Source organism: Cygnus atratus, chromosome 2, assembly GCF_013377495.2.
Source record: "Cygnus atratus isolate AKBS03 ecotype Queensland, Australia chromosome 2, CAtr_DNAZoo_HiC_assembly, whole genome shotgun sequence".
Lineage (NCBI taxonomy): Eukaryota > Metazoa > Chordata > Aves > Anseriformes > Anatidae > Cygnus > Cygnus atratus.
The window spans coordinates 116,481,574-116,500,907 of NC_066363.1; the positions used below are offsets into that span (position 1 = coordinate 116,481,574).

A 19,334-nucleotide genomic window follows, 5' to 3' on the forward strand; every position below is an offset into this window, starting at 1 on the left:
AGCTGGAATGCACTGGGTGCCCTACTTCCAGTTAAGCTCCATTTGAAAGCAGCCAAGTTGTGCACTCAGGGACAGCTCTGCGATGCAAGCCAACACGAGAGTGATTGGGAATTTACTTCAAAAGCACATTCCTGATATGAATAAAAATGTTAACACAGATGCACTCAGATAAATGAGTCAAAGTTTTCCCTGAAGAAACAAGAAACTTGTTTAAGCAGGTTATGAGCTCATCAGAAATGCTCCACTGGAAACTTCCCTTCCTCCACTATAGCATTAGAATGAGGCAGGCATAAAAATTTCTCTGAGGATACTCAAGTGTGGACCCAAACCATCATGTATTCTTAAACCATCAGTGAATCAAAATTAAACTCTTCGTCCAACTTTAGCAGTTGCTCTGGCTCTAAGGCAGCCTACCTAATTGCATAATCAGGAATAAGAGCTACAAAATACAGTTGAAGATGAGCACCTGCTTCTAGACACCTTCTTAAGGAAGTAAGCAAGCTTCTGGAAGCATTCCTGCACTCTGGTAGGATTTTATCAGTACTAAACTCCTTCTGCAGAGCATCTCACATTAGGCAAACCTGTAAAACGTGTAAAAATCAGGTCTAGACAGTATACTGTAGTGCAGATTATTTTTTCCTGGAATGTCTACAACCGTGTGTTCGTGCATACTCTAGTTCCTATACAATACAAGCAATTCTCTTAAAACTTACTTGTACATAACATGGTATCGAGAGATACCTTGTGCTTTCCCACTCATCTTGGACAGCCACTCCGTATAGGCAGCACGAGGTCCTTTTTGGCTACAGACAAAAAAGAAGTCTCATAATTTCTCCACATTATCTCACCACTCTGTACTTGAATATCTGCAGACTGAGCATATGCTGCTATGACCCTTGAGATTTTCAGGCACAGAAGGCATAAGGAATCTACAGCCTACATTACTTTTAGCCTTTCTATGGAAATGAGGTTTATGCAGTCAGCGTACGCATTGATCCATCCATCTCTTCTCCCCCAGCCCCCAAATGCACTTCAGTCATATTTAAGGAAAGATTAGGCATTAGTGTCTCAATGAGATTAATTTCCAACAGATACTGTAAAAATCAGAAGCTGCCTTGAAAAAAAAAGACCCAAAATAACTGCTTCAAAGAGGGAAAGATATTTGTAATGCTATTTCTTCTCCACCTGAGGAGGTAGCTTGCCACATTACACACTGCTATTTGTCCATCCGAACAGGTAAGGAATGCGGGAAGGCAGTCCATTATCTCTTTGGCACGTACAGGAGGGGAGGACTTAAGTTATTAATCCAGGAGAAGCTAGACTTCATTAGTTACACAGCTTATGGAATAATTTGATTTTTCTCCCATCTTATCTGAATAAATTACTGTGCTAGCTGTTAAGCTGCTATTCTATTCCAGACAGGCAGCAACTTACTAGAGCACCACCTGCCTTTTCTCCTTCTTCCAGATGATGTTCTGAGATACAGAGATCCTTCCCATTTAACAAATGTTTATCATTTATAGACTGTGTAGCCATCATTTCTGGATACAGAAAAGAACTTCAGAAAGTTATTCCCCCTCACCCCAACTGAAATATTGCCGATAAGAGTTTCGTTGGAATTCTCCTTTGGGAGTGGTGCTATTCAACCATAGCTCAGTATAAAGTGACCTAATTGACTCAGTTGAGGAGTGTATGGGAAAATATTCCAAGTCTGTAAACAACAATAAAATAAAGCTATTTTTAGGATAAATCAATTGTTTTTAGGAAGATACTGATCATCTACATTTAGTATTAGAAATCTCCCCTCATGAGATGTTTCCATGCAAGTCCTCCACTCTTCTAGAAACTGAAGTGGGATCAACAGTAATGCTGTTGCTCACAAAAGTCAGCTTGATACCAGTAATGCAGGAACTGCAGCAGTTCCTAAATGCTTGGTAAAAATCCAATAGCTCTAGAAACTAAGGCTCTTTGGAGTCCAGCCTCCACACTGGAGCTTCTTCCAACCTGTCCTGTAAGCAAGAGAACTACCAAAACCACAATGACAGCACTTAGACAAGCCCAAACAGAGATTATGTACTAAGTGACAAAGTCAGTAAATCAAATCACATTTCTAAATTCCAGAATAGAAACAGGATGACGTGCTAAAATTACTCAATTTTACAAATATTCATCCCTTAATTACAAGCAATCCAGAGACAGAAAGCTAATCTATTCAAATCCAGCATTTATACGCAGTCAGAGACAATGTTCTTTTACAGTTGTGTTTTGTACATCTGCCAATTTCCTCAGTCCCTGACTTACTTCTGAACAGTTTCTAGCGTAGCTCTGTTTCTGCTCCCCCTCCACCTTCACTCCCCCCTTTCTGACCTACGTCCATTTCCTGCCTGATCAAATCAAGAGATCAAAATCCTTTGCTTGTAAAAATCAATCTGCTGATAAGGAAATGGTGATGATAATGACATCACACACGATTATAAGCCTCTTGTTTAAACAAGCTGGGTGGAGGATATTCCAGGTACAATGGTACTCATTAAACAAACAGTTGCTAATTACTAATTTGGGTCAGGAAGTACAAAGTGCCTCCTTGCTTATAGGTACTTTTTTTCCTTTTAAATAGAGAAAATGCTGCCACAAGATTGTCACTACCACGACAAACCCATTAGCAGTGGTCTCTATTAGAGAAGACAGCTAAACCAAGAACCACCTGTTATAGTTGAGTTGTTCTTCTTCAGACATGCTATTCCTCAGGAATTCTTTCAAAGTACAAGTATTTTCCAGCCACTTGATGAGCCCCAGTCTGGAACAAAAGAAACCAGAGATGTGAACAAGTAGCTTAGGAGTTGGAACAACACAAAATATGAGCAACACATTCTAGTGGCTGCTAAAAGACCATCAAAAGCTACCAATTTAAATACAACCTGAAAAATAAGATTCCAGATGAAGCAGTTTCAATGCTTCAAAAAAGCAAGCCAAGACCAAAAACACTCTGAACCAGAATCTGTTAACATAAGAATTTTTGTCCCTTCAAGATAACGTCCTACCTTGTTGTCATGGGGATGACCTGGTAAGTTTTCAGCTGCATATTCCTTTGGCTACAGGCAGCATCTTGGGAAAGGATAATGTTCATTACATCAAACAGCTGCTCAATGCGCTGGTCTTGTCGCAGGTCTTCGCCACCTTTGACGAGAAAAGGGTACTCCTGCTCATCACTGCCTCGGATTATTATACGCTTCGGTTTCCTCAAGGATTCCATTACTCTTATCTTGGAAGACAGGAAAAAGCAAAATATTTGTGACAGAAGACTTGGTCTTACAGATTGATTACTGAAATTAAGCATATCTGACATTTCAAAATGGCAAAATCAAGTTGCTGAATTACTACTCAAAACCAAAATCCTGAACTTTCTTTATGTGCTGCAAGATGTGTAAACAGCAACCACCTTTCTATTGTTGACTTCTTCAGATTGAATATGGACTCAAATATATACCAGCAGGATTTTGACTCAAACTTAGAAACATACCCGCTCATCAAATCCAGAGATTTTCACGTGGTACTCTGGCAGTGGTTTCCCTTTCCCATCGTACTGACCTGTAGGGGGCAGGGGAAAGGAAAACTTGACACAGTCTGATTCAAAATGTTATTACTATTATTTAAAAATGTGTGTAAGAACAGAAAACTCTTTCAGATATTTTTTAAAATTAGCAGAATGTTGCAGAACAGTATATTTGAAGAAAATATATTAAAATTCATAAAAATCAATTTCCATTATATGTTTTTATCTTCGAGTTACTAATATTCTTTCTTAAACCATTATGATTTTCAGATCTGAATAGTTTTAGAAGACATCCTTGCTGAATTAAAATTAAACGTACAGTAGATTTAAGTGTAAGATTTCCTGGAATCAGTCCTTTAAAAAAAGGTTTTAGGTTAGAGATGCAATTTTAGATGCAATTTTAAAAATCAGGCATACAGCTTAAGAACAGATATAAGGGATGGAAAAAACAGAGCTATTCCAGATGCAGTCTACCTCTGTGTAAGGTGAGGATGAAGGGCCATACAGCTAACAGAAGAAAGAGAGCTCAGAAGTAGCAATTTTCTTTGAAGGGATAGTTCACCATTGACACTGAAGGAGAACTTACCAGGAACCTCTAGCTCATTTCTCAGGAACTCAGCTTTGAAATCACTCATCCACGGTGAACATTCTTTCAGATTTCCAGGCTCTCTATGGTTTTCGTTCATTTTTGCGAGGAGAGAAGTTACTATCCCATTAAAATCGGTAGCCTTCATATCCAGAAGTTTTGAACCACCTTTTCCAAAATGGCTGTTGAAATCCTTCCCAAAAGCCTGAGGTTCATTACAGAAATGAATCCTGTTAGACACAGTGCTAGGAACCCCCTAAGAACACCCATGCAGTACCCATTCCTATCCAGACACACAGTTTCATCTGGCCTCCTAAAACACCTCAATCTTTCTCCCACTGCTTTTTTTTTTTTTTTTTTTCCTCCAATGCTTCTAGTCTATCAGAACCTTTTCATTGCCTGTTTGGTAGACCCCACCAGCTAGTATCAACATTTCACTACCCCAGTGATACTGAAGACCTGCAGAATTAGACCACAAACCTTTTTGCTGTGTCAAAACCAGAAGCTTATCCCTTCTTACCTCCCCCAACTGTAGTTGCATTCTGGGTCAGTGTATCAATAATGCTACTCGTTAAAACTTAAGATGTACCTTGTTTACTTGTAAATGTCTATGAACAGCTAGTGAAATATTAAAAATAAATATGTGTATTCTCTTAAAATTTGAAAACTCTTGTGCTTTATGGATTTATTTTTTTAATACTAGCAACAACCATACTACATAGCAAAGTAAATACAGCATAGCTAATTTTGTACATAACATTTTTGCTACCCAAAAAGTATATTACACATACATGTAACGCATGTTAGATAGCTTTGTGCATTAAAATTAATTTGTGTATCATGTTAGAGAGTGTCGATTTAAATATTTTACTTACTGACACATTATTTATTCTATTTGCTTTGAAATAATCTTGGATATAAAATGTACAAAACTATATTTTGGAAGTATTTTAAATACCCTGATAAAGGAAAACTGCAGAGACATTTCATACCAATCTATTTAATAAACAAACTAAGTATTATCTGTAAGTAGTTAACTGAGTTGACTTTTTCTGTTCATGTTCAAGGTTCTAGAAAAAAAACAGATGTCCCCTCTTGGACCTCACTGGTATTAACAGCTTGGAAGAGACATGTAAGCTCACTTGTTTTTAAAATGCCTGACAGTTTTTCTCCGAAGATATGAAGGACACAGCTATTTCACTGAAGTTAATGAAAATACAGAAAACATTATCCTTCTCAAGAAGGGACTGCTATAGTCAATGCTTTATCACTTCAAATCTAATTTCAGACGATTATCTGATTGCTTTCTCTGTTCAGTTCCTTTGATTTCCTTAAAATTAAGGGTAGCAAATGTTTAAATAGCCTTAATACTGTCTTTTACTTAGTATAATCCATCAATAGCATTCAATTTATTCATTACTAGAATTTCGCATTAAAAATAAATGCAAGATTTTTATTGCTTAAATTACTATTGTACTTGTACATAAATAATAGGGAAGAAGATTACAAGCTTGAATTACTCCACACATTAGAGCAATTTTGTGCATCAGTCAAGAGACAACTTTTTCAGCAAGGACACCAGAAGTCATGCTGTCATCCCTACAGCATACTTTGTGATACTGTATTAATGGAGAAACAAAGGCAAAGAATTCAGCATCTGTGCACCATCACCCTTCCCCTCTTCTGCTGCAGCCATCAGCGTGTAAAATGAACGCAGCCCTCCCTCTGCCCTTCAGCAGTGGGGAACAGCCCCGCGCCCCCTCTTCCAGCATCTCCCTTGCTCCCTGCTGTTAATTCAATCACGATAAAAAAATCCTTTGGCATTATTTGCAGAATTCTCTGCTACTGCACACGTTTCCACTTATATGAGACTTTTTTTCCCTCCTTTTTTCTTCAGTAGGACAGAACTGACATAAACCATCCCAGTACCCAAAGGCAGGCTGCCCTTGGACTTGTGCCTGCTAGGCCCCTGGCTGCGCTTGCCCCTGTACAGCTGAACACACAGCTGCTCCCCTCCTGCTACCCCCATCCTGACAGCAGCACATCCTGCAAATTCTTATCCCCTTACTCTAAGGTTTAAAGTTGTTATCATCAGAGACCCAGCTTATCTTGTGGCAGCCTACTGAAACAGCTTGAGAGTCCCAGAACTCCTAACTGCCCTTTCTGCTGCCGTATCGCCTCCCCGCTACCCTGCCTGACCCTCACCCTGCACCTCCTCTCTCTGCCCCACCTGAAGGGATGGGGTAGGAATCCCAGAGAGACTCAGATAAGTTTATCTCATGCGATTGTGACTAAGAACAGCAGCCATACAGGAGAGACCTGGATCTGCCCAGCCCGAGCCACAGGTCTGTGAACACAAAGGACAAGCATACAGTCCTGTTTCTACAGGAGTATTGCTCTCCTGGCCTCCAGCAACTTGCAGTTCAGGGCTTTCTGGTCCCAGAAAGGGGTATTTGTATTTACACCTCTCAAAGCATCTTCCCCTACCCATGCTGTATTATCTAGCCACTATTCGAACCCATGAAAGCACCCACAATATCCTGCAGCAGGAGTTTAGCACTTAACTGTGCATTGAACAAGGTATGTCCGTGTTGAGAAGTGTGGACTACGACTACTCAGTGTTCATAGCGTAGGTCTGAGAAGGCTGCTATGTCAATGTGTAAATCCATGTTTTGTTCTCTTCTTAATAATGACTAACAGTCATTTTGCTTTCTTGACAGCTCTTGAGTATTCACAGCTGATGTTTCCACAGAACTATCACCAAATCAAGATCTTGCTCTCGAATTGCAATAGTGAGCTTGGACACAAACAATTCCCATGTGAAATTTATGAGTGAATTAGGTGTGTCCCCTCACTCCATTTTTCTACGCTGACTCTCACTATGCTAAGTTCTCAGTTAGTTTTGTAGAATCATTTCTGTAATTCCTCATAGTTGTAACTCTTCTAATAACTTAACTGAAAAACTTAGTATCCGTAGCAATTTTGAGTGTCATAATATAGCACAGCACCCTAAATTGCTCATGTGTCCTTGGCAGTAGGGAAAAAACAAGGCCAGATTTCTGTTCAGGTTCACAAATGGGCAGAGGCCCAGGCCCTGAGAAGCTGGGGTGGGCAAGGCAGGGAAGGCAGCAGCTGCTTGAGTGGGACCATGTAGCCCTGGGGTGCAGTCAGAAGCAGAAGCTGAATTATGACAGTCCCATAGCTTCTAGCAACAAAATACCAGTCCTGAACTCCTGAATTTGATTTCTTGCTTAACCAAGTGCTGCAGCACCTGTGAAAGCTGTGATCTGGTCCCTCTCTTTTGACTTTCTAGTGCCTCCTACAAAAGCACACAATGCCAACGCTAATGTAGTGATCACACGTACCCGAATAAACCGTTTTCTCATCAATCCAAGGCCAGGAGCCTCCAAATCTCCCAAATTCTTGTACATTTCTTCATACATTTCCTTAAGTTTATTTTTGTTCCTCTCAGTTTTTAACAGTTCGTTTCTGACATCCTCACCCCAGTCCTGCAAACAGAAGGAAACAGATGAGTACCGACAAAAATTGTTTGCTGACCCCAAATCTTTAGTAATTTGCTCAGATTGCATTCAGTTTTCTGTATTTACTAATTGCTAATTAACATGTCTTTTGAAAGCCAACAGAGTGATAAAAAGGCTGTGGAAACACTCTCACCCCATCTTATGATAAAAGATTTCTACTTTACTAACATAATTATGTTAGTAAATAATTAGTAAATATAAATAGTTATATAAATATATTATATATATATATATTATATATATATATATATATATATATATATATATATAATGTGATATAAATAGTTAGTAAATAATCATGTTACTAAAAAAATATGTTACTAACATAATTATTACTACCATAGTGTCGAGTGCGAACTAAGAAAGCCCCTATGGGGCCAGGAGCGGTATCAAACAAAACAAGGGAATCATTTCAGCTGTAGGTTCACAATCCAGGCAGAGAAATCTAGCAGAGAGCTGGGAAAAGGCACAAGAACACCAGAAGACAGAAATTTTCTAAAATCTCCAGATGGTCACAAATGCTAATTCAGTAGTGACTTTGGAACAACTAAGGAGGGCTGACCATGAGGCAGTGCAGAGGCCTTGAAAGGAGAAAGCCGAGAAAGGCAACTGCAAAACAGTCAGCTGGCACGAGGGACGGAGACCAAGGTGATTTAAAGCTGCAGAGAAGACCCTGAACACCATCACCAGTCAGTTCTGGGTTGAACCGCTTCCTGCAGCTGCGGTATCAACTGAACTGCGGCTGGCTCCGCCCAGCACCTTCTTTCCTAAACAGCGTGGGGAAGGAAGGGGAAGGAGGGAAAAATAATGATATACTTTACCTTGAAAAGCATTATGGGATTAGAGAGCTGTTCCAGGGAGCGAACAAAATCTTGAACTCCTCCTCCTCTGTCCAACTTACTCTTTATCCTTTAAAAGGAAAAAAGGCATCACAATTCAACAGGAACTAGCACCACCACCTAGCCTGCAGATAAGCAATGATACAGATCATCTGCTATATCCAAGAATCTGATAAAACTATTGGGGGTGGGGGAGGCACAAACGGGTAGGACGACAACTCAGAAGTCTCTTGGGCGGCAGAGGCGTTAATAAATTGGCCGTCCTCAGTGCACAGCTCCTGATTTTTTGGTGATTAACTGTCACACTATGAAAACAGCAGCTTGGTGGGGTAGTGGAAAGCATACTTAGAACAGAAACTGGCATTAACAAGACTATACATCCTGTGATGACAGTTATTCAAGGGTGATAAAAGTTGGTGAAGCACAAGTCTTTAACTTCTTGTTTGAAGCTAAGATTTTCAGCAAACTTATCAGAACTTTGACACCTAAAATTATTTTAGTGATTCCACAGCACTGTGTGATAAAAGTTGACTTTTGTCTGAGGATTAAGTCAGGTTTTACTGCATGGCAAAACAGGCAAGGTAGGGCTTGTAGAAGAAGGCTCATGCTACATAAGCAGAGGAGAATACAATAAAGAGCTGCTGTTCCCCCCCCCCCAGAGTGTTCATCCATTTCACTGGCCATCTCTGAAATCTGATAGGACCATTTATTCTGTTCAAATATCCCCGCTCTCTCATGGTATTACAAAGACTAAGTATCTGAGAAAATTTCATCTCTCATGGTTACTGTCTGTCACTACTGTGAAGTCTTCTACAGCAAGAGTCTAATCATGCACCCCATTTCCCTTCAGCCTCAAAGGAGAAGGAGGAAGATGAAACTTTTGACTAAAAGAGTTACCTGTAGGAAGGGGTTGCCTCTTTTTGTTTTTCTTGGAAAACCAAAACAAAACAAAAAACTAAGCCCCACACCTGGGACCTCAGAGGGAATGGCCTCAAGTTGTGCCAGGGGAGGTTCAGGTTGGAAATGAGGAGACATTTCTTCTCAGAAACAGCACTCAGGCACTGGGACGGGTTGCCAAGGGAGGTGGTGGAGTCACCGTCCCTGGGGGTGTTCAAGGGAAGACTGGACATGGTGCTTAGGGACGTGGTTTAGTGGGTGACATTGGTGGTAGGGGGATGGTTGGACGAGACAATCTTGGTGGTCTTTTCCAACCTTAATGATTCTGTGATTCTATGATTCTAAATCTGCTGAAAGCATTCAGGCTGTTACCTGGGTACGTCTAATACTGAGAGAGCTTACATATTGTTTTTCCCTGAGCCTTTAAATCAAAGCTCAGTGTGCATAGGAGTACCCATAATGCTTCTCATGTCCCTCAAAGAAAACAGTTTCTTATAAATAAATAAACGCACCCACTTCAGAATAAAAAATACACAGAAGAACTACTCCAATTGCAAATTCACCTTTCTACAAACTCCTTGTTCTTACAACCGGTTGCAGTATCTTTGAAACAGAAACTTTCACTGCTGATCATGAAAGGGTAGATGATTGCCTGGGGATAGGTATTTGCAATCTCTTCAACGGTATGTTGCACGGCTATTGCTTCATCCTTGTCAAGCAGTGCCATCATCTGGCTAATCCAACCAATGAACTGCCAACAGGGAACGGAAGAAAGCTGCAAAAGACGACAGTGCTTTGGATTTTGGTCTTCCTTAAAAATACCAAACAGTAAATACCAAAAATACCAAATAGTAAACACAAACAAAACCACTCTGTGTCCCAATTTGACAGACCGAAACACATTATAACAGAGAACAACAACCACCTTACACAACTCATCCCCCACTGAAGCAGAGATTTATTGTTATCACTACTAAATAGTTTTTCTGTTGCAAAGATTTGCAGTTTATTGATCAAGGTGAAGCCTTATACTCAACCTTGTGGCTTTTCTATCTAGATGCAATGTAATAAATTTTGATCACATAGATAAAAACAACTCAAAAATTTGATGGGGCATCTCAAACACCATTGAGTTGAAGTCTTGATTTGAATAAAACAAGCCAGGAAGGAGAACACGAACTCCAGCCAAAGTTTTGTTCTTCCTTTAAACAGATTTGGGCTTGCTGACAGATATTATTTCAATTGAGCACCCCCCAATACAATTCATGCTCCCCTCCCTCCGAAAACTGCATCACTTTTGAAAGGTGAAATTTTGAAATATACTACTGTATATTTTTATGACAGGAAGAGGCTGAATGACTCCTTTTTCCCCGCCTCATCCCTTCCTACCTTTCTAATGGAGTTTAAGTTTAATGGACTATCAGTATTAATCTCACTGGCATAGTGAGGCAAGGACAAAGAAACTCCTGGTGAGCTTCTCTTTTGGGTGAGGTCTGTTAGCTGGACCAGCCGTCAGGTTCTGTTTCAGCCATCTGAGTTTCACTGTGGCCACACCTTGTCCACCTCAGCCATTTTGCTGTTTTCAGTTTCTCAAGATAACTAAGCCATATTTCTGTCTCTCTCATGCCTTTGAGTTCTTCCTCTGACAGGGCTTGGCACTCTCTGAGCACCAGCACAATGAAAAGGGCTTGAAAATATGGGCAGGCCAAGACAGGAATGGGCATGAGTCAAAGAGGAGCACTCAGCATATCTGTGCCGTGACAGAAGGGAAGGCAGCACGGCACACGGCATCCTGACAGCAATACAGAAACAGGCAATGGAAGGGAGGAAGTGGGAAATACGAAAGAGGTGAAGCTGCAGTGAACCTCCGAAATGAAGCAGGACAGATACAGGTGCGAAAAGCAGAAAATGAATGTGAAAAGGTTGCTGGTTTCCTGCACGCAGAAGATTCAGCCTACAAAAACAACTCTCTTAATCCTACCCACCTTTACCAGCCCACTTAGATGGTTCAGAAGGGGAAAAAAAAATGTCATTTTTCGCCAGCAGCTCTCAAACTAATATTTGGAATCAGAATAAAAAAAGTTCAATTTTAAAGAAAAGTTTCTGTGCATATTAATTAGACTCAACAAGACAGAGAAAAACAAAGAACAATGATGGGATAAAATTTATCTGATTCACTTGAAGCAAAACTCAACAGTCTAACCTCTCTATCAATCTAGCCTCCACCTTCCACCTTTTAAATTCGATTTATAACAACATTGGCTGCCAGGAAAATGGAAGCAACTAACCTCTCGTGTCACTAGACCCAGTGTCTCTGCTGGATATCTTTCAACTAATTGCAGCAGTCTAGGGAATCTCAGCCTGGCTTCTCTGGAGTTCAGTTTTAAAGCTTTTATCATTTTCTCTACCACAATAGCTGGGAATAGCTGCAGATCTGCAGTGTTAATTTCTGCCAAGAAACATTAAACAAAAGTTATCACAAACACCATCACTTGTTTCGTTTCTTTGATCATCTGGAACATTCATCTCCACTATTCTGTATTTTTTTCCCCAGTGTATTTTGTATTTTTGCTTTGTTCTCCTTCCCATCTGTTTGAACTGCACACATCAGCAACACATGTACTTGGGGACTATAAGGATTAGCTTTATCAGGAAGCTGCATCACCACTGGTAACTCGCCTGTTTCACATACAACATTGTTGTGGTCTGGGAAGGAACAAGGGAAGCATCAGCTGGATACGATATGTATCTCACAATTGAGAGGGAGACTACGAGTGATTCACTAGTACCAAAGCTAGCAGTAATAGTGGGGAGAAAAAAAAAAAAAGACTATAGAAAAAAAGACTGCTGAACTGCAGAACAAACTCTTCCATTTAAATCCAAGCTGTGTTGCTCTAGGAGATCTCTGGGGTATCACAAAAGCTCCATACATCACACATAAATCCATCTCACATGCTTAAGAGAAATACTGACTAACCAAGCAAGCCTTCCTCTTCCTTACGCAGATGATGGTCACAGAAACCAACCAAAGTCATATACGCATCGATAACTCCCATCACATCTATGTGTTCCATGGAGTGGGACTGCACTTCCTCTTCTGACTTCCTCGCAGCACTGCTGAAATACTGAAAAGCTCTCTTGTTCAGACCTGCCAATACCTGAAATTTAACCATAACAGGGAAAAAGACATTAGCAAGAAGCATTCAACAAGTCTTGTTAAAACTGAAGCCTGGTTGCAAGCATTAAGCAGATACTTTAACTGTATTGGGTGTACTCAGAAGTATAAAGAAAAAAATAGGATGCTATTTCTAGCAATTATTCCAGAGTTTTAAATGGAAAAATATAAAACACTTTTTTTAATTAAACTAATCTCCGCTATTTTTTTTTAAACTACAAAATTTCATGTTACTAGAATTTACCAGAAAATAATTAAAATGCTATTTTTTCATAAGGAGACATATCTGTAACATCTGCCTAACAGCTATATTTAGAATTTTTGCTAAAAAGAGCATGCGAACTACTTAAATCTGATGTCTTTTCCCCTCCACAGCTGGTGTTCATGCAGACATCACTGCTAATAGCAGGGCTTCATATTCTCTGTACCTATTCATATCCTTCACTATCTATTGAAGTAGCGTATATAATACTGAAATACCTGAAAGTGTCCCCCCATTTTACCTTTTCAGGACTCTCCAGACTTTCTCCTGACAGTACTGATATTTTTACAGCTTTCTCCTCCTCTATTTGCTCAAGGCATCCTGGATCCTGACTAAGAGCTTTGGCCATAATACGGTAAGTAGTACCCAGAAGAAGATTCTGGTTTCGGAAGGCCATTACGTTCTTGCTGAGGTAGTCAGATGTGGTATCTTCTGTTGGAATTCAGAAAGAAAGCTGGTAATTTGACAAAAAAAGCAGCTTTGTATAATAAATGAAGTGAAGCAAGGAGAAGGCTGTTACCAAGCAGGGAGGTGGTTTTTAGCACCGAGAGCACTTGTTCAGGAAAGCTCTGGTTCCGGCTGAAGCTATGCGTGAAGCGGCAATATGAGCAGTTCCACCTCACCAGCCAGTCTTCCCTCGTTTTGGCCTCTCTGCGCAGGTCTTTCAGAAGCTTCCTGGCAACTGAGAAGCTGTTCTATATTCAGATTAAGACAGAGTTTTCAGATAACGTGTCTGAAGAGGAAATAAAATCTTTCTGTGACCAGATTAAGGGATGGGAGGATTTAGGTAACATAAAGCTATCATAAAACTGCTTCTCCAGTCTCACACTCAAAAACAGATCTGTGCTTTGAAACTTGAGAAAGAAAAAAGAACAGAGGTTTGACAAACCAAGGAAATTAAAAAAATTTTATCTGCAAGATTAAATAGACATTAACTGTTCTGCAATGCAAACACATATGGACAACGTAACTAGGTTTATAATACCACTAAGCAAATCATTTATGCATTATGACCAAAAATGTGACCAAAGGCCACGTTTCAGTCATTGTAATAGTCAGATCCAAAGCAAAACTTTTAAGTCACTTATCTTTAGCTTTTTATATAAAGGTTAACTCTAATATCTAATCACAGCATTAATGGAAACAGTGATGAAAAAAATCCCAAAATGTTTCATCATTGCTGATTGAAGCAAATGATATTGATTCAATCTGAATTTGGTTTGCATTCTTGTACAGAAGAGACTGTAAATGAGAGTGCATATTATTTGGCTACAAGCATCTCATCCATTAATGACTGAAGCATTTCAAATACTTCTGCCCTTAAGAGTGTCAGAAACCATCTGTTGATCAAATGGGCCTTTAGGCACATCTCCAGTAGTGACAAATTATTATCAAGTTTTTAATCAACATTTATCTATTGTTTTCTTTCTCTACGGAGCTGAATTTCTTGAGCATTCATAATGTCCAGGACAGCAGGATAAAGTACAGATGAGTTCTGCCCTTGCAAAAAGGCACCCAACTAGACCTATGAGGCTTTTTCAGCTGTAGTTTCTATACATTTTCTCACAAAATCAGAAGCTATCAGACAGTATGGTCACCTGTTTCCTGGCACTTTCTATCATCTTCATTTTCATGTTGAATTTGCAGCTTCTAATCATTGAAGGAATGTCTTCACCCTGTTGATCTACTTCCATTGGGTCACCAAGACCATATTCCTCGTCCACCTCCATACTATCATTTGCCTGATCACTGAGAAGTTTCTCTTGCAGTTTGTCAAGAAAGAAACACCTGCACAATGACAACAGCAGTACAAATCACTCCGGCATGCAGGCAAGGGAACCTATATTCAAAAACGTTGAACTTACTGACAGTAAACACGGCTATGAAAAAATGGCAAGTTATAGCAATCACCCTTAGCAAGGGCTAAACATACTCCCCAGACTCTAAAAGTAACAGCCAGGGATAGGTTGACCCTGAGAACATTCCACAATCTTGAATCAATAAGGTTAAGTATTAGAAAATGTCCATAATAGAGTGGGATTTTTTTTTGTTGGTTTGTTCTTGTAAGCATGAACTACAGCCTCCAGGTTCACTAAGCCATAACTTCACAAGTTACTAGCAACAGGACTAGAGGGAATGGCCTCAAGTTCCACCAGGGGAGGTTCAGGTTGGAAATGAGGAGACATTTCTTCTCAGAAAGAGCAGTCAGGCATTGGAATGGGTTGCCCAGGGAGGTGGTGGAGTCACTGTCCCTGGAGGTGTTTAAGGAGAGGTTGGACTTGGTGGTTAGGGACATGGTTTAGTGGGTGACATTGGTGGTAGGGGGATGGTTGGATCAGATGATCTTGGAGGTCTTTTCCAACCTTTATGATTCTATTCTATGATTCATTTCCAACATGACAGAAACATGCCAGGTTGTATTTTATTCAAACCTGCAATTCAGTATATATGACACTGAGACATGTAAAAAGGGACTTTAAAATCTCCATTGCAGAAAAGACCAGTGGCCATGCTCAGCTTCTGAAAAGGAAATTGCCATGAAACAATGCTAAATCCTTTTTATTCTGCAATTAATCCTATCTAATGTAATAGCATCTCTCAGTATGTAGACTGTTATTCAACGCAGAGGAAAACACTGGAGTCTGAAGTGGGGCTTGGCAGTGAATAAAGGCATATTTTGTAACTAATTTAAGATGAGAAACAGTTTAATATGCTTTTAGAAAACCTTTGTAAGACACTGACAAATAAACATTTTGAAACTTTGTAAAGGAGTATACCACATCATGTATTTATTCCGCCTAGTGTCTAACTGCAACAAGCTCTATCTGTATCCATGCTTTCCTGACACCCAGAGATCATAAAATAAATTACAGTGCACAGTGGTTATCAGTTAAGCTGCTAAAGAAATTGTCCCCTCAAAAGGAGAAAAAGTCTAGATTTGTGCTGGAAGACTGTATTGGGATGAAGATAAATAGCACTGGGAGGACAGAAAACTTTCAAAATTTGAAAAAGCATTCCAGCTTCTTCAGAGCTAATCCAAAACAGTCTCCAGAGAACCTTTGTTCTTTCTAGCATCGGCTGCAGAGCAGAAGTCTTTGATTACAGCAGTGGTCATTAACTTTCCTATAAACATCGGAAGTACGGAGAGTGACAGGGCTGGGCTTTCATACACTCCCTAACTTTGACACTAACCACAAAGTAGGTAAGTGTTTTTATTAATAACGAACGGGCCTTTAGGGTGGTGTTTTACTGAGGAAAATACAGCTGATCTACTCAACTACACGTGGGTGTGTTTGAGGGCTGCTAAAGTGGGCCAGCTTGACTTCTCACCAGCATTTCTGCGCAGTACATGTAGTTACTGACGCAAAAAAATGCCTGAAGTAATAATTATGTTTCTCTATCAAAACATGAAAGTTAGTCCCACAAAAAGCAAACTGTGATACTGATAAAGTTGTTACAATAAGTTAAAAGAAAAGTCATATCAGACACACTCCCCCCCTCCCATGTAAACAAGCAGTATTAGAAAAAGCATCTCCTAGAACTCAGCAGGCACACACAATTAGAGCTAACTAAAGAATCTCACTTTACCGATTTGTAATGATATCATCCCAGATGTTCATGGGATCCATTTTAGCATCTGGATATCTGCTTGTCCAAGTTCTGAGAAGTCTCTTAAGGGAAGCCCGTGAAGCTAAGTTACCTAGAAATCAATTTAGGAATACTATAAAAGCGTCTAGAACCAAACAGCATGAAAAAGGCCCAAAACCAAACAAAATCTAATGCTCAAACCCCAAGAGTGCAATAAAACAACCCAGTTACATTTCTGGATTTACATTAAATACGTTAATTTATGCTCATACTTTTGGTTATTGCTGAAGCACAATAGATTCAATGCGGACATCAGTGTCAACTGCCACTGGAAGTCACCAGTGGTAGGCACCTTTCCACACAGGAGTATGCTGGAATATAGTAGAATTGTTAACTATATTTAATATATAATTAGATTTATATGCACGAATTTGTATTTCATGCCAACCATAGCAGCTATAAGTGACATATCTGATCTTTTATCACTGCTAATTACTATTTGTTACCAGAAGTGACCCCAACAAAAACCTTAGTTTATTTCTTTTTACATTTTTAAAGAGATACTTTTATTACAACAGTTAGGCTAATAAAGCTTTGCAAGAGAACGCAGAATTACGTTCAAGTCTACCCTGAACAACCACAATAGTTCTTACTGTCAAGAATACAATAAGAAGTAATTCCAGACCCATGCCCCTTCAAACAGGAGTTCAGTCCTCTAGGTATGGAAAGAGAAATTAAAAGTTCAGAAAACCAGGACTATTTAATATAATGAAAATGAAATAAGATTTTTTTTTTTTTTTTTACTTCTTTTGGTCATAAAATTGATGAAATCCTGTATTTCCGTCAAAGCTTGTACAGACTGCAGTTTGGTCATTCGACTTTGATATAGCAAAGTATCAATACTGGAATAGCTCTGAAAGGAAAAGGAGAGGATGAAAGATACAACGTGGTCACTTAGTGTTACACAAAAACATTCACCTAGTGCTGACAGATTACGCTCTACAACCAAGCCTTTTATGAGTTATTTAACAGACCTGTAATCTGACATCAACTCTGCCTTGAACAAGTATAGAGACACATTCTGGCTATAGTCCCTAAAACAGATGAAAGTTATAACCTCTCAATTTAATACTTTATTTTGTAATTTGTCCTGGGAGCAGTAGGCTTCTGAAGGATGAATAACATAAAATTGCTATTTCTCTGCACAATTACTCTGAAAAATTTCTAATGGATGAAACTGAGCAGAATAAAACAAATTACAACAACAGAGGAAGATGAACTCCACTGGCTGGCTTAATTCTCATCATTGCAAGCAGCGACCTCAATGGAAGCTTTGTCATATGATTGGAAAGCACCTAGATTTCATTGTATTTGGGCAAGCATTTATCTCAAGAGCATAATCTAGCAGCACTAACAACAGCCACAGTTTTAATATGCCATGAGTTTATACAGAAAAATCACATTAGGTATATCAGTGATCATTACCTGCATGAAGATCTGCATGCCATTGCTAATGTAATATTTGGCTCTGTCAAAATCATCTTGCAGGATGTAAAGAAGACTAAGCTCTTGGCTATAATACATTTCTATAACTGCTTTCTTCTGTTCTGTCTTCATTGCCTCATCAATGAAAGTCAGCAAAGTCTGGTCGTTTTCCCCGTTAAGCAGCAACTTCAACTTACTGCGTATTATATAGGGCAGGTATGTCTCCTACAAAGTGAAAACGTAGTCTTTATTTCTAGAAATCGAATATTAGATGATCTTTTTGTTATCTGTGGCAGATCAAATATATATAATATTTTGAACCATTTTCTTAAATGAATTCCCTATAGACAAATTACAATTTGTGAACATATCACAGGCAGCCCTGTCTGCTCAAGAAGTTGTCAGCAAATTCCACCAGTTTCAAAAACAGTGGTTTGGTAACTCTTAAAATTTGCAACAAATAAGAGAGATAAAAGTAACACAAATACTGCAAGAAGTAGTGGATAAATCTGGTGCTAAAATAGCATCCTAAAAATAGCAGAGGTAACTGTTTCAATTATTAATATATCAGACTGTCTGCTAATTTCCATAATAAAAGTATCCAAAATTATGCAGTTGAATGCTAACCATAATCACAATCAGGTGCAGGACACCCCTGCAGACATAAAAACAATGCAGTATCAAGGTGATTTGTAAAAACCTGATAAAACGGATCATTCCATGTTTTGCTTAGGTCCGGGGGTTTACTGCTGTCGATATTAACGGTAGCACAATACTCCAATGATTTCCATTCTGTGAGGTGGTCATAGCATTCCAGAGATGCAAGTTCCCAGAAATCCTTCTCTGCTTCTGTTGGCTCTCCATCTTTCCAGTCTTCTTTAGAGAGTGCCTAGGGAATGAATTTAAAGGAGAGGAATGTTCTCAGAATTTAAACCAATGTCAGATTCTAAGTCACCGGTGACTTAAGAACAATTAATTGTCTCATAAAAGTACCTATCCATTTACCAGAATGTGACAGCACCATTAAAGGCAGAAAATTCAAGCTAGTCAGTATTTATGTATAAATTCGTTTCAGACAGCCGTCTTCAGTAAACCTGCATTTTTAAAGAGCCAAGTCTTTAAAAGAAGGTTAAAAAGATTGTTCTTCATTTGTACCCACTATAACTGGAATTTGCCATGAATACAAGCAGTTTGCTCTCTTAGGGGTAGCGTGGCCATGGTGTTCTACTTGTCTGCCTAAGTAATGGTGCATGTAAAGCTTTCTAACAAACTGTTAAAAGTAGCATGCCTACTGCTCTGTTTTGACTGCTCATGGCATCTGTTCATGTGTCTTTACAGACTGAACCATCAATCAAACAAAACAGAAGATGTCTTAAAGAACACGCTTCTTTTCAAAATGTTTCATTT

General features: G+C 39.2%; 1 protein-coding gene across 1 annotated transcript in view; it reads right to left on the reverse strand.

The window, feature by feature from the left end:
• Positions 1-19,334, reverse strand: part of PRKDC (protein kinase, DNA-activated, catalytic subunit) — a 78,543-nt gene that overhangs the window by 5,023 nt on the left and 54,186 nt on the right. Inside the window, exons 65-81 of the mRNA XM_035553164.2 lie at positions 18,628-18,816; positions 17,928-18,152; positions 17,247-17,355; positions 16,443-16,554; positions 14,453-14,642; positions 13,375-13,549; positions 13,096-13,286; positions 12,395-12,575; positions 11,706-11,866; positions 9,981-10,192; positions 8,503-8,590; positions 7,505-7,648; positions 4,140-4,344; positions 3,521-3,588; positions 3,042-3,262; positions 2,705-2,797; positions 714-803 (exon numbers count right to left, since the gene is read on the reverse strand). Coding sequence (XP_035409057.1) covers positions 714-803; positions 2,705-2,797; positions 3,042-3,262; positions 3,521-3,588; positions 4,140-4,344; positions 7,505-7,648; positions 8,503-8,590; positions 9,981-10,192; positions 11,706-11,866; positions 12,395-12,575; positions 13,096-13,286; positions 13,375-13,549; positions 14,453-14,642; positions 16,443-16,554; positions 17,247-17,355; positions 17,928-18,152; positions 18,628-18,816 — 2,654 coding nt within the window. The remainder of the gene's footprint in view (positions 1-713; positions 804-2,704; positions 2,798-3,041; positions 3,263-3,520; positions 3,589-4,139; positions 4,345-7,504; positions 7,649-8,502; positions 8,591-9,980; positions 10,193-11,705; positions 11,867-12,394; positions 12,576-13,095; positions 13,287-13,374; positions 13,550-14,452; positions 14,643-16,442; positions 16,555-17,246; positions 17,356-17,927; positions 18,153-18,627; positions 18,817-19,334) is intronic.